Raw genomic sequence first — 13,761 nt, 5'->3', positions numbered from 1 at the left:
ATAGATTCGGGGTCGGTTCCTGCGGATTGGAGGGTGGCTAATGTTGTACCACTTTTTAAGAAAGGTGGGCGAGAGAAAGCAGGTAATTATAGACCAGTTAGTCTGACCTCAGTGGTGGGAAAGATGCTGGAGTCTATTATAAAGGATGAAATTACTGCACATCTGGATAGTAGTAACAGGATAGGACAGAGTCAGCATAGATTTATGAAGGGGGAATCATGCTTGACTAATCTTCTTGAATTTTTTGAGGATGTAACTCTGAAGTTGGACGAGGAAGATCCAGTAGATGTAGTGTACCTGGACTTTCAGAAAGCTTTTGATAAAGTCCCACACAGGAGGTTAGTGAGTAAAATGAGGGTGCATGGTATTGGGGGCAAAGTACTAGATTGGATTGAAAATTGGTTGGCTAATAGGAAACAAAGGGTAGTGATAAACGGCTCCATTTCGAAATGGCAGGCAGTGACCAGTGTGGGACCGCAGCTTTTTACAATATATGTTAATGATATAGAATGATAAGCAATAACATTAGCAAATTTGCTGATGATACAAAGCTGGGTGGCAGGGTGAAATGTGATGAGGATGTTAGGAGATTACAAGGTGACCTGGATAAGTTAAGTGAGTGGGCAGATGCATGGCAGATGCAGTTTAATGTGGATAAATGTATGGTTATCCACTTTGGTGGCAAGAACAGGAAGGCAGACTACTACCTCAGTGGAATCAATTTAGGTAAAGGGGCAAAGAGATCTGGGTGTTCTTGTACCCCAGTCAATGAAGGTAAGCATGCAGGTACAGCAGGTAGTGAAGAAGGCTAATAGTATGCTGACCTGAATATAGAAGCAAAGAGGTCCTTCTGCAGCTGTACAGGGCCCTGGTGAGACCACACCTGGAGTAACTGTGTGCAGTTCTGGCCTCCAAATTTGAGAAAAGACATTCTGGCTATTGAGGGAGTGCAGCGTAGAATCACGAGGTCAATTCCTGGAATGGCAGGATACCCTTACATTGAAAGACTGGAGCGACTGGGCTTGTATACCCTTGAGTTTCGAAGACTGAAAGGGGATCTGATTGAGACGTATAAGATTATGAAAGGATTGGACACTCTGGCAGTAGGAAACATATTTCCACTGATGGGTGGCTGATTACTACCAAAAATAATCTGCATGCGTCTTCCTCACAGGATACTTTAGTATGATACAGTTTGGGGAGAAAAATTCTGCAACAGTACTAAATTTAAGGACATTTGAAACTGCAATTTTTAATATTATGAGAAAAGACTTAAGACATTTGAAAGTTTTAGGCAGCATTTCTTTTATTTTCCCATCTCACAGTTCATAAGTACAGGTATAATTTATCAAAACATTTTAAAATTATCTTGAATTAAAGATAATGAACTAAGAGAAAATGCTGAGCAAATTTTTGTCCATTGACTGTCAATGAGGCAAATAATGGCTTTTGAACAGCATTAACCTTCTAACACAAGATTTAATCTTGGCATGGTATGAAGCAGCCATGAGCAGCCAATGGATAAAGAGGCCAATAAATCATAACTCCCAGCTAATACCTGAAATTACTTAGATACCTACATATCATAAAAACTGTGTAATTTAAAAAGTGAGATTTTTTTCACCAAAATGTTTCTTTCTCTGCTGCCTCTGTATATTGTGAAATGCTTGCCATCAATGACAGTTCTAACATTTGCTTCAATCACTGAACTGTATGTGAGTGGTGTTTTGGTGACCTTTGTTTGAGCTATTGTTTTGCATGTCTCCATTATGTTAAAAGCACCTGTAGTCAAAAGTCTAGAAATGATACTCCTATTGAATTTTCAACTTGCAGATGCCAACTTATTCTTAAAGAAACAGTTTTGCTTTAAAATGTCATAGGTCACCATAGCCAGCCTTCAATCTGGAAGAAACATTTTTTGTTGTAATTGTTTTTTGCATCTCTTGATTCATACAGATTCATATTCACGCTGCCAGGCAGTGTATTTCTGACAAAGATTCTTAGCAGATGGTTTGGTATGAATTATCACGTCAAGAACATCATTTGTGGAGATTGTTTCCAGTTGAAAAGTGGGTAGGCTGTTTTTTCCTGAATGCAAAAGAAGTGAAAATTGTACATGCTTTATCTGGAATATAGTACCTGAACAAGTGAAAAATCACGCACATTCAGCTCAACTACATGATTTGATCTGAACTTGATTGGCCAAGATCTAGAATACTCATTGCTACCCTTTCCACTGCCAGTGCCAGACTGGCCAAATGCTTCCAGTATTTTCTGGTGGTTTTCTATCCAGGGATACCAGAAATTGTTTTGAGACTACCTTTTACTCGCATCCATAAGCTTCCTGACATCCCATTTGAAGCCTCTTATAACAAATTTCTTTACTCTGAATGCAGCCAGCATGTTATCCCATCATCATTCCCCTAACCCATTCAATGAAACTTGCCCAAAGGTAAAACAGTGGCCCAAAACAATGTATGTAGTTCACCAGGTGATCAAAGTAAGGCCAAAACTCAATTCCCTTTGTATAATTAGTCAAAGAAACAACAGGTTTAAAGGCTGAATGTAATGGTATCAGTGTAGGCTTGTTACCAACTGGAAAACTAATGGTGACTGCAAATGGCCATTTTCAGGAAGCCTAATGGCATTAAGTTCCATCTGGCAGCTACTTTTCACTATCAGACCTCCCAGAAATTTAGTGCACAGGGCACCACCCCACCCTGAAAAGCTGCCAGCTATTGCTCTACAGCATAGTAAGATGATTGACGATGGAGCCACTTAAATAATGTGTGTGGAGAGGATTTGCCAGGGGCAGTTAGAGAGATTGTGTTAAGAGGTGAAGTGGGGGCAGGGAGGTTGTTTTACTGTGAAGATCACCATTCTCACTCTTTTTGACAGGGGCAATGTTAAAATGTTCAGGAGGGAACATCCTAAAATCTAGTGTATTCCTCATTGTAGACCTGCATATCCTGGCCTCTCTTGATGCTCATGAGATACCAGTAACAGCAAGACCGTTAACAATGGCCATTTAAGGACCTCAGTTGTCCCTGAGGTGGGAAAACCGTCAAGAGACCTCATGGCCTAGACCTAACTAAGGGAAGGCATGAAGGTGATGGGATGTCTTCCTGTTCAATCACCCAGCACAGCCTAGACCATCTTTTGAACTTTCGTCCAGAGGAATAAAATTCCACCCCAGATGGAACAGTCTTGTGAAGTCTACCTTCAGAACATCACAAAATAACAGTATTATGGTTGTTTAAATAACAAACAACTCCTCTTTAGTCATGATTATGGTTTTTAAGGATTTGTGAAATAAAGATATGATGAACATATTGTGAAGAGAAAAGATCAGTAAAGCCAAATCCCTTCCAGCCAGAAGCAAGAGAAATTATAATGAGAAGCAAAAGGCAGAAGAATTAAACAAGTACTTTGATTTTGTCTTCACCAAAGATGACATAAAGAAATGTGAGAGCACCAAGGGTTTAGTAAAATTGTGGAATTGAAGGAAATCAGTATTAGTAAGAAAATGGTCTGGCAGAATTAATGGTGTTAAACGCTAACAAATTACCAGGGCTCGATAATCTACATTCCTAAGTACTAAAGTAAATGGTTGTGGAACATTTAATAAGTTGGTGCTCACCTTCCAAGACTCTATTGACTCTGGAGCAATTCCTACAGATTGGAGGGTTGCAAATTTTTTTTTTACATTATTCATTCGAGATGTGGGTGTCACTGTTGGATCAGCATTTATTGCCCATCCCTAAATGCCCAGAGGACAGTTAAGAGTCAACAACATTGCTGCGGGTCTGGAGTCACATGTAGGTCAGACCAAATAAGGATGACAGATTTCTTTCCTAAAGGATACTAATAAACCAGACGGGTTTTTCTCTAACAATTCGCAATGGTTTCATGGTTTGACTTTTATTTACACATTATTATTGAATTCCAATTCCGTAGGTCATAATGGAATTTGAACCCAGGTCCCCAGAACATTACAAGGGTGTCTGGATTAATAATCTAGTGATAATACCATTCGGATATTGCCTACCAGTTAACATAACCCCAGTACATGAAAAGTGAGGGAAAGAGGTTTTAAAAAAAATTACAGACCAGTTAGCTTAACATCTGTAGTGGGGAAAATGCTACAGTCTATTATAAACGATATGATAACCGAACATTTGAAAAGCATCAACAGTATTAAACATGGGTTTGTGAAAGGCAAACTCTGCTTAACAAATCTACTGAAGTTTTATTTTTCAGGATTTAACTAGTAAAGTGAATGAGGAGAATCAGTGGATATGGTACATTTGGATTTCCAGAATGCTTTTGATAAGGTGCCTCATAAAAGGTTAGTGGGCACACGAAATGTGGTGTATGAATCAAGAATTGTTTGTTAGACAGCAAGAGAGTGGGAATAAATGTTTTTTTGTTTTGAGCAATTAGCAGTGCCCAATTAAGTACCACAAGGTTTAATGTTTGGACCCAACTATTCATGATGGATAATATATGATCTAGATGGGAGAACTAAATGCATATTTTCAAATTTGCTGGTGACTCAAAACTGAGCAGGATTATGGGTTATAAGGAGGCTGCAAGGTGACTTGATAAGTGGAATGAGTGGGCAAGCATATGACAATATAAGATTGCCAAAAGTTATACACTTCATTGTGAAAACCAGAGTATTATTTAAATTGTGATATATTAGGCAATGTGAATGCACAAAGGGATTTGGGTGCCTTTGTACACCAGTCAATGAAAGTAGACAGACAGATGCAGCAAACAGTTAGAAAAACAAGTGTATATTGGTCTTCATTGCAAGAATGTCTTATTACAGTTATTACTCTAGACCACACCTAGAGTATTACATGCAGAATTGGTCTCCCTACGTAAGGAAACATATACTTGTCATGGGGAAGTGTAGCAGAGTCTCATTGGCTGATAACCAAAGTGCAGGTGTGTACTGTAATAAGATATTGATCTGACTGGCCTGTAAATGTCAGAGTTTAGAAGGATTGGAGAAGATTGAAATGTATAAAATTTTAATATAAAATTTGAGCATTCTAAATTGGACAGAGCAGTTACAAGGGAGGATGTTTTCCTTCGTTTGGAACTCTAGAGCCAGAAGACAGAGTCTCAGAATATGGAGTAGATTAATTTAGGATCAAGATGAGGAAACATTTCTTCACTTAGAAAGACAATGAACCTGTGAAATCCTCAACCACAGAAGACTCTGGAGGCCCAGTCACTGAATATATTTAAGATAGAGAGGTACATCTTTAGACTTTAAAGGCATCAAAAGATAACTGGAGAAAGTGGGATTAAGACATTGAGATAGAAAATCAGCCATGCTCATATTAAATGGTGGCGCTGAATTGAAGAGCCAAATGTCCTCCTACTGTTCCTAGTTTGTATATTCAAAAAGGAGCAAACCAGAAAGCACAGTAATTTGTTTCACACAATGTATTAGTTACGATTTCAATCACTATTTTTGTGTGGCTAATGTATTTGCTGCTCAGTTTTTTTTTCTTTAGTCTACCTGGTTGGTGATTTTCTAATGCATCAAAGATCTTTCTCACAGGTCGCATAGCTGCCTCTTTGCAGACCAACTTGATGTCAGAGCCAGAATAACCTTTGGTCTCCTGTTATAGAAAGTACAGAATTAAATGATACAAGGAATGTGGTTGCGGTTTTGACAAATTTAAACTGATGTCTTTTGAACTGCTCCCACATGAATGTCACACAAAGAAAATAGCAGAAATGTAGAGCATCTTGACCCAAATCCACCACATGTGTCATTAGAAGGCAAAGTTGCTGTGAAAATTAAACCATGACAAGGAGTATTGGGAAATCAAAAGTGGCAAAAAAAAAATCAATTAAACAGGAAGACAAGATGATATGGGAAATGGAGTGCTGGGGTGGTGGTGGTGGCATTGAGGGGAGGTGGAACTACACAAGATAGCTTGGAAGAAAATTCTTGGATGCTGACTTGTTCTTTGCAAGCCTGCCCTGCAGTTGCATTGTACTGCGGTTGGCTGAATCCTACTTAAGTGGCACCTTTATCCCTCACTTGAGAGGGAGTCCTGCCTTGGGAGCAGCTGGTAGTCCATCATTTCTGTCAGCACCAAGAGTCAATAGTGGCTATTACGGAGTCCAGGACAGGGTGGGAATTGAGGTTGTGTCAAGCAAATGGTGTGGAAGAAGTGTGTTCTTGATCCACAGAGGCACCCCTGCTCCTCCTCTTCCCCCCCCCCCCAAAAATTGAAGTCTACCCATTTGTTCCCGCCTTTCCTTACATAGGTATGTAAAATCAGTCTGCCTCACCATCCATTTTATCGCCAGGGTAATGTATTAATAGCTGAAAATGTGTTGCTGGAAAAGCACAGCAGGTCAGGCTGCATCCAAGGAGCAGGAGAATTGACATTTCGGGCATGAGCCCTTCTTCAGGAATGAGGAAAGTATGTCCAGCAGGCTAAGATAAAAGGTAGGGAGGAGGGATTTGGGGGAGGGGCATTGGAAATGCGATAGGTGGAAGGAGGTCAAGGTGAGGGTGATAGGCCAGAGTGGGCGGGGCAGAGAGGTCAGGAAGAAGATTGCAGGTTAGGAAGGTGGTGCTGAGTTTGAGGGATTTGACTGAGACAAGGTGGGGGGGTGGGGTGGGGGGGGGAGGGGAAATGAGGAAACTGGAGAAATCTGAGTTCATCCCTTGTGGTTGGAGGGTTCCTAGTCCTTCAACTGCAGAACTGCAATAGTTGTCTCCCTTTTCTGTGAATTCTTATGTCCCTTCAATGTATATTTCTGCAGCGGCCTATCTTCTGTCTGCTCCTAAATACTCAACACTTGTCAAAATTGTGCATGGTCCTAAACAACTGACCTCTGAATGAATTCCTGCAACTGGAAGGCTTCAGCACCCGGTGTCTGCTGTGTTGCAGAGCACAAATCATTTATTTTTCCTTGAGGGCACTTGAGATTTTTCGTGACTAGCTTTTCATTCTCTCTTTTTTTTAAAAAAAAAGTTCATGGGGGTATATATTGCTGGCTAGGCCAGCATTTATTACCCATTTCTAAGTGCCCAGAAGGCAGTTCCAAGTCAAACACATTGCTGTAAGCCCAAAGTCATGTACAGGCCAGAATTTATAGGATGGCAAATTTTTTAGAGGATATTAGTGTATCAGATGGGTTTTTACTGACAATCAACTGTAGTTATGTGGCTGCAATTAGACTAGCCTTTCATTCCACATTTATATCGAAGTCAAATGCCTGTCATGGCAAGATTATTTAGTTGATGCATTCTGGTATTACCTTCTGTAATTGTGTTGACACATGGACACTTAGTGGCTACTGGCAAAAAACAAATAACAATACAGCATAGGAACAGGCTCTTTGGCTTACCAAGCCTGCACTAATTCCTAATTCTTATTTAGACCAACTACTTGTTGCCCATAGGCAGTTTCTATTTCTCTGTTCACCTCCCATTCAGTTGTCTATCAAGATATTCTTGGAAAAAATAGAAACATGGACTACTTTCTAAATGGTGAGAAAATTCGTAAAGCCAAAGTACGGAGTGGACTGGGAGTGCTAGTTGAGGATTCTCTGAAGGTAAACCTGCAGGTTGAGTCCGTGATTAAGAAAGCGAATGCAATGTTGTCAATTATCTCAAGAGGGTTGGAATATAAAAGCACTGTTGTGGTACTGAGACTTTATAAAGCTCTGGTTAGGCCCCATGTGGANNNGTGGACACAGCCTTAGAATTAGGGGGGGTAAATTCAGAACAGAAATGCGGAGAGATTTCTTCAGCCAGAGAGTGGTGGGCCTGTGGAATTCATTGCCACAGAGTGCAGTGGAGGCTGGGACGCTAAATGTCTTCAAGGCAGAAATTGATAAATTCTTGATGTCACAAGGAATTAAGGGCTACGGGGAGAATGCAGGTAAGTGGAGTTGAAATGCTCATCAGCCATGATTGAATGGCGGAGTGGACTCGATGGGCCGAATGGCCTTACTTCCGCTCCTATGTCTTATGGTCTTATATGGCTTAAACATTGTTAACATGACTGCTTCTACCAACTCCACTGCATTCCAAGCACCCACCACCGTCAGACATTTTGCCTGCACTTATTCCATAAACTTGCCCCTCTCACCTTGAATCTATGTCCTCTTGTAGTTGACGTTTCTACTCTGGGGGGGAAAAAAGCCCCTGACTACCCATCCTTATCTATGCCTCTCAATTTTGTAGACCTCTATCAGGTCACTCCTCAGCCTCCACCTTTCTAGTGAAAGCAAAGCTTCCCTGGCCCCTCCCCCTACCGAAAAATCCCCTCAACCTGCTAAACAGCCTCTGTACCCCCTCCAAAACATCCATGTCCTTCTGATAGTACGGCAATTCGAACTGCACACAATATTCAAATGTGGCCTAACTGAAGTTTTTCACAGCTGTAACATAACTTGGCAACTTTTATATTTGATGTCCTGGTTGATGAAGGCAAGCGTTATCCACCTGTGTTGCCACTTTCAGGGATCTGTGGACCTGTACGCCCAGATCCCTCACTAAGTCAATGCTGCTAAAGGTTCTGCCATTTATTGGATAATTCCCTCCTGAATTTGATCTTCCAGAATGAATCACCTCACATCTGTGCGGATTAAACTCCATCTGCCATTTGTCTGCCCAAATCTGCAATCTATCTATATGCTGTTGTATCCTTTGCCAATCCTCCTCACTATCTGTAACTCATGCACTCTCTCACGCATTCTCTCTCATGCACGTACACACATACATATAAATCTATGGGGTGAATTTGTATTTGCAGATACATTCTATTTGGCTCAAAACACACAATCTGCAAGAGGTCAATGCTGGTAGTCGATCCATGTAACATTTTATAAATTCCTACTTTGGAAATAACCAGTCCAACTTAAGATTGGGATACAGACAGACTCTAACCTCACACCTCTAATGCATTGTCTGAGCTAAGATGTCACCTTTTGTTATAAAACCTTATCTCAAAAATGTGACTTAAAAGTAGTGCTGGGATATACATATTAATGAACTGAAACCTGCAAGCCATCCTAAAAAATGAAAGACTTAAAAGCAATCTAGGTTTGTTCAATATATTGTTTCAGTTGAATGACACTGTAATTCTTTGCTATAAAGTCTGCGTCTTATGATCCTGCTCCACAACTACCTGATGAGGGTGTTGCATTCCAAAAGCTAGTACTTCCAAATAAACCTGTTGGACTATAACCTGATATTGTGTGATTTTTTTAACTTTGTCCACCCCATTCCAACACCGGCACCTCCACATCCTAGCCTTAAGGTACCAATTCTACATTTATTTGCGCCTTAGTGATTTTAAGTTCATCTAGATAGCTGAGTATTCCTTTGTCAACTGGATTGAAACTTTTTTCTTTGAGGCTTCTCTCTTCCACCCTTAAGCAATCTTCTATTTTCTACCCTATGCACCTGCCCTTGCAGCCTTCCTCTCTCCCCTACATCCCTTTGCAGCCTGCATTCCCTCCCTAGGGGCATTGTGGGTGTACCTCCACCGCATGGACTGCAGGGGTTCAAGAAGACAGCTTAACACCACTTTCTGAAGAATAACTAGGAATGAGTAATAAAAGCTGGCTGGTCAGCCAGAAATGCCCACATCCCCCAAATGATTTGAAGTAGTATTCTGCATTACATCCCTTGCAGTGTTCCCACTCTCTCTAATGACCTCCATTGAAACCTCTCCCAGTTCCCTTGTAGTATGACCCCTTTCTACCAGAACCCTGTCAGTCTCAAAAAGAGAAGTTGCTGGAAATGCTCAGCAGGTTTGGCAGTATCTGTAAAGAAAATCAGAGTTAATTTTTCAGGTATGGTGACCCGAGGTTGAGGAAGGGTCACCGGAACCAAAATGTTAACTTCTGTTTCTCTTCTCAGATGCTGAACTGCTGAACTTTTCCAGTTTTTGTTTCTGATTTACAGTATGCATAGTTCTTTCGGTTTTTATTTAGTATTTAATTCACTGCCACATCTCTTCTGGGCATGTCCACTTTGAAGAAACCCTTACAGTCTCAACTTCTTTCCTCCCTCCTTGCAGTTCCCAGCCCCAGTGAATACAGTGAAAGCTGGCCTCCACCTTCCCCAACAATTGATCTGCTGCCTGCACTCCCTTCCCTAACCACTCCTCCATCACAGGCAGTTTCTCAGGCTTAGGCTCTGTGAGCCTATCAGCGAGCATGGGAGAGAAACAGCCTATGATTGGAAGAGTTGGTCCTCACTGATTATCTCACTTTCAATGATGTAAATATGCCGGCGTTGGACTGGGATGGACAAAAGTCAGAAGTCACATGACACCAGGTTATAGTGCAACGGGTTTATTTGTAATCACAAGCTTTCAGAGTGCTACTCTTTTGTCAGGTGTAGTCACCCAACAAAGCAGCAGCGCTCTGAAAGCTGGTGATTTCGAATAAACCTGTTGCACTATAACCTGGTGTTGTGTGACTTCTGACTTTCTCCACCTTAATAACGGAGTTGAGTTCTCTCTGGTCTCCCCCAGGAGTGATTTTTTCTAGGTAATATGGGGGAAATTTATGGAGGAATATTTTGAGATCTGGTACATTGCATTCAGAATCCACTCCCTCACCTAGTTTCCCCTCCAGATTTGCTACTTCTCCCATACAGTCTTATCCAACAGTCTGCTTGATTCTATTATCTTTTCATAGAACATTTACAGATTTCCAGAAAATGTGTGCATCAATGTCAGATAATGACCAATTTTTCAGACAGCATCACCTAGCAATGGTTCCGCAGTTGCTATTTAGAGCTTTTCTAAACCCATCTTTTGTTTCTTGTCCAATATTAGCTCCAGAACAAGCTTTTTATCCAATCAGCATGACCAGTTTATGAATTTAACTTGTGAAAAATTAAATAGCAGTAAATATAAACCACTTAATCTAAGTCATATCTTTGTTACTTAGCAACAAAATAAATCAACAACTATGACATTGTGTTCAAACAATACCAACACCACATTTTGCATTAGTAACTCAGAATAATTTTAATGAACTTGTGCGTCGATGCAATACCCACCTCTCCTAATAAACTATAGTCCAGTTCAGTCTGAAGTTCCACACCCCCACTGTTACTGACAGGAGGCAGCCAATGAAGAATCATTGCTTGCCTTGCTTCTTTGGAAGGAAGATCTACTAAAATCCGTTTCTCTAATCGGCGTAACATGGCATGGTCCAATTCCCTGCAGAAAAGGTTTGATTGGCCCTATTAATATAAAGATGTTTTGAAGCTTCAACTCTTCTGCACTCAGTTGGCCTAATGACCAAACTTAACCATTTTGTCAGATCATTTGTTCCAAAGGGCAGACACTTTCGTTCTGAAGACTAAAAAAAAGGTGCAGAAATTGAAACCTTAGAGAGCAGTGTAAATAGCGATATATCCAGAACTCATGAGACCCATAATAACATTTAGAAGTCTTTGAAACGCCCACGTAAACATCAAATTCAACCGATAGCCATTTTAAAAACGTATTTTAAAAACATTCTATTAACTGCCCATAAAATGGTCAGTCAAATAAAGCTCACAATTCATTTGATGTATGTGTAAGTGACTCCTGCTGATCATAGCTATATTAGTGGGGTATTGAATCACAACCAAGTTTCATAATGGGATTCTAAAGCACAGCTCAACAAAGCCTCTTGAGATGAATATATTCAAGCATTTTGAAGTAGTGAAATGCATAAAAGTAGATAAATCCCTGTACCTGTGGAAAGCAAAGGAAGGGATTGCTGGGCCCCTTGCTGAGATGTATGTATAATTGACAGCCACGGGTGAAGTGCTAGAAGACTGGAGGTTGGCTAATGTGCCATTATTTTAGAAAGGCTGTCAGAAAAAGCCAGGGAATTATAGACTGGTGAGCCTTATGTCAATAGTGGGTAAGTTGTAGGGGATTCTGAGGGACAGGATTTACATGTATTTGGAAAGACAAGCATTGATTAGAGATTGTTAATATGGTTTTGTGCATGGGAAATAGTGTCTCGCTAACTTGACTGAGTTTTCTGAAGAGGTGACAAAGATTGAAGAAGGCAGAGTGGCAGACAATGTCTATATAGACTTCAGCAAAGCCTTCAACAAGGTTCAGCAAGTTGACTGGCTGAGAAGGTTAGATTACATTGGATCTAGGGGGAACTAGCCAATTGGATACAAAATTGGTTTGAAGGTAGGAGACAGGGTCATGGTAAAAAGTTCCTTTTCAGACTGGAATCCTGTGACCAGCGGTGTGCCATAAGGATCATTTTATACAAGTGATTTGGATGTGAATTTAGGAGACTGAGGGGTGACCTTATAGATGTTTATAAGATCATGAAGGCCACAGATAGGGTGAATAGCTAAGGTCGCTTTCATAGGCTGGGAGTGTCTAAAACTAGGATTAAGGTGAGAAGGAAAAAATTTTAAAAAGGGCCAGAGGACTAACTTTATCCCACAAAAGGTAGTGCGTGTATGGAGTAAGCTGCCAGAGGAAGTGGTGAAGATGGGTACAATTACAACACTTAAAAGGCATCCGTATGGGTATATGAATAGGAAGGGTTTAGATGAATTTGGGCCAAATGCTAGCAAATGGGACTAAGTCAGACTGGGATGTCTGGTTGGGGTAGATGAGTTGGATCAAAGAGTCTGTTTCCATGCTGTGTGTCTTTCTGACTCTATTTCACCATCCATTCCAGTGTTGGTACAAATATGTACCAAAATCTCTCGCTGTTTGCTCTCCCTATTTGACTGTTGTTTAATTGTGCAATGGTTTCCCTAACAGTGGCACCAGGAAGGCAGCATACCATTGTGAACTGATGTCTATGACAGCAGAAATTTCTCTCTACCCCTTACAATGGAATTCCCTCTCACCATTGCTTTCCTGACCTTCATTCTCCCTTCTCCTTATAAGCTGATACTCCTGTCTTTGGTTCTGGCTATACTTCCCAGAGGAAGGCAGGATTCAGAACTGGAATACCAATTCAAAAGCAAGATGCAGTTAGGAACTCTTGCACTTCCCACCTCCTTTAATGGTGGTTAAGTTTTCAATCATTACCTGCTAATTTGTAGGGTCACTACCTCATTTAATGTCTAAAATAATACTCAGCCTAGACATTTTGCGTTCCAGCTGCTACTTAAGCTTCAAACCCAGAGATTGAGCTGCTCCAGATAAAAACATGCGGTGCCCACTGTATGCAGAAACATACTGGAGTTTCCACATGGCACAGAATGCCTTCAGTGGAACTCTGGTGTCCTTCCATCTTCCATTTGTCCAACTACTAACTAAATGTCTTCGTTTGAGTCAATCCCCTAATTTAGAGGGGAAAAATAGATAGCAGTAAAACTCGTTGTCAAACCATTACTGTTATAGAACATAGAAGAATACAGCGCAGTACAGGCCCTTTGGCCCTCGATGTTGCGCCGATCCAAGCCCACCTAACCTACACTAGCCCATTATCCTCCATATGCCTATCCAATGCCTGCTTAAATGCCCATAATGAGGGAGAGTCCACCACTGCTACTGGCAGGGCATTCCATGAACTCACGACTATCTGTTCGGCATGGACAAGTTGGACTGAAGGTTTAGATCAGTGTGGCGCTGGAAAAGCAAAGCATATTCCTGATGAAGGGCTTTTACCCGAAATGTCGATTTTCCTGCTCCTCAGATGCTGCCTGACCTACTGTGTTTTTCCAGCACCACTCTGATCTAAACTCTGGTTTCCAGCATCTGCAGTCCTCACTTTTGC

At 41.0% G+C, this 13,761-nt stretch overlaps 2 protein-coding genes across 13 annotated transcripts in view; one reads left to right on the top strand and one right to left on the bottom strand.

Moving 5' to 3' along the window:
* The window catches only part of hdhd2 (haloacid dehalogenase-like hydrolase domain containing 2), a 41,297-nt gene extending 34,876 nt beyond the window's left edge, over positions 1-6,421 (top strand). Inside the window, exon 8 of one of the 3 annotated variants that reach the window (XM_043716311.1) lies at positions 5,579-6,421. Coding sequence is in view for 1 of the 3 variants with exons in the window: in XM_043716480.1 (XP_043572415.1) it covers positions 2,959-3,032 (74 nt within the window). In the remaining 2 variants the exon portion in view is untranslated. Of the gene's footprint in view, positions 1-2,958; positions 3,764-5,578 lie in introns of those variants that run through there. The other 2 variants (XM_043716480.1, XM_043716254.1) reach the window with 2 other exon arrangements.
* Positions 1-13,761, bottom strand: part of katnal2 (katanin p60 subunit A-like 2) — a 140,762-nt gene that overhangs the window by 51,101 nt on the left and 75,900 nt on the right. For 3 of the 10 annotated variants that reach the window (XM_043715566.1, XM_043715483.1, XM_043715392.1), the window contains exons 15-16: positions 11,066-11,228; positions 5,537-5,639 (exon numbers count right to left, since the gene is read on the bottom strand). In XM_043715566.1, coding sequence (XP_043571501.1) covers positions 5,537-5,639; positions 11,066-11,228 — 266 coding nt within the window. Of the gene's footprint in view, positions 1-1,549; positions 2,089-5,535; positions 5,640-11,065; positions 11,229-13,761 lie in introns of those variants that run through there. The other 7 variants (XM_043716068.1, XM_043715317.1, XM_043715887.1 and 4 more) reach the window with 5 other exon arrangements.

The sequence above is a fragment of the Chiloscyllium plagiosum genome, chromosome 1 (genome assembly GCF_004010195.1).
Source record: "Chiloscyllium plagiosum isolate BGI_BamShark_2017 chromosome 1, ASM401019v2, whole genome shotgun sequence".
In the NCBI taxonomy this organism is placed as follows: Eukaryota; Metazoa; Chordata; class Chondrichthyes; order Orectolobiformes; family Hemiscylliidae; genus Chiloscyllium; species Chiloscyllium plagiosum.
Note: the sequence above shows the minus strand (reverse complement) of the source record. Positions and strands in the feature narration are given on the sequence as shown.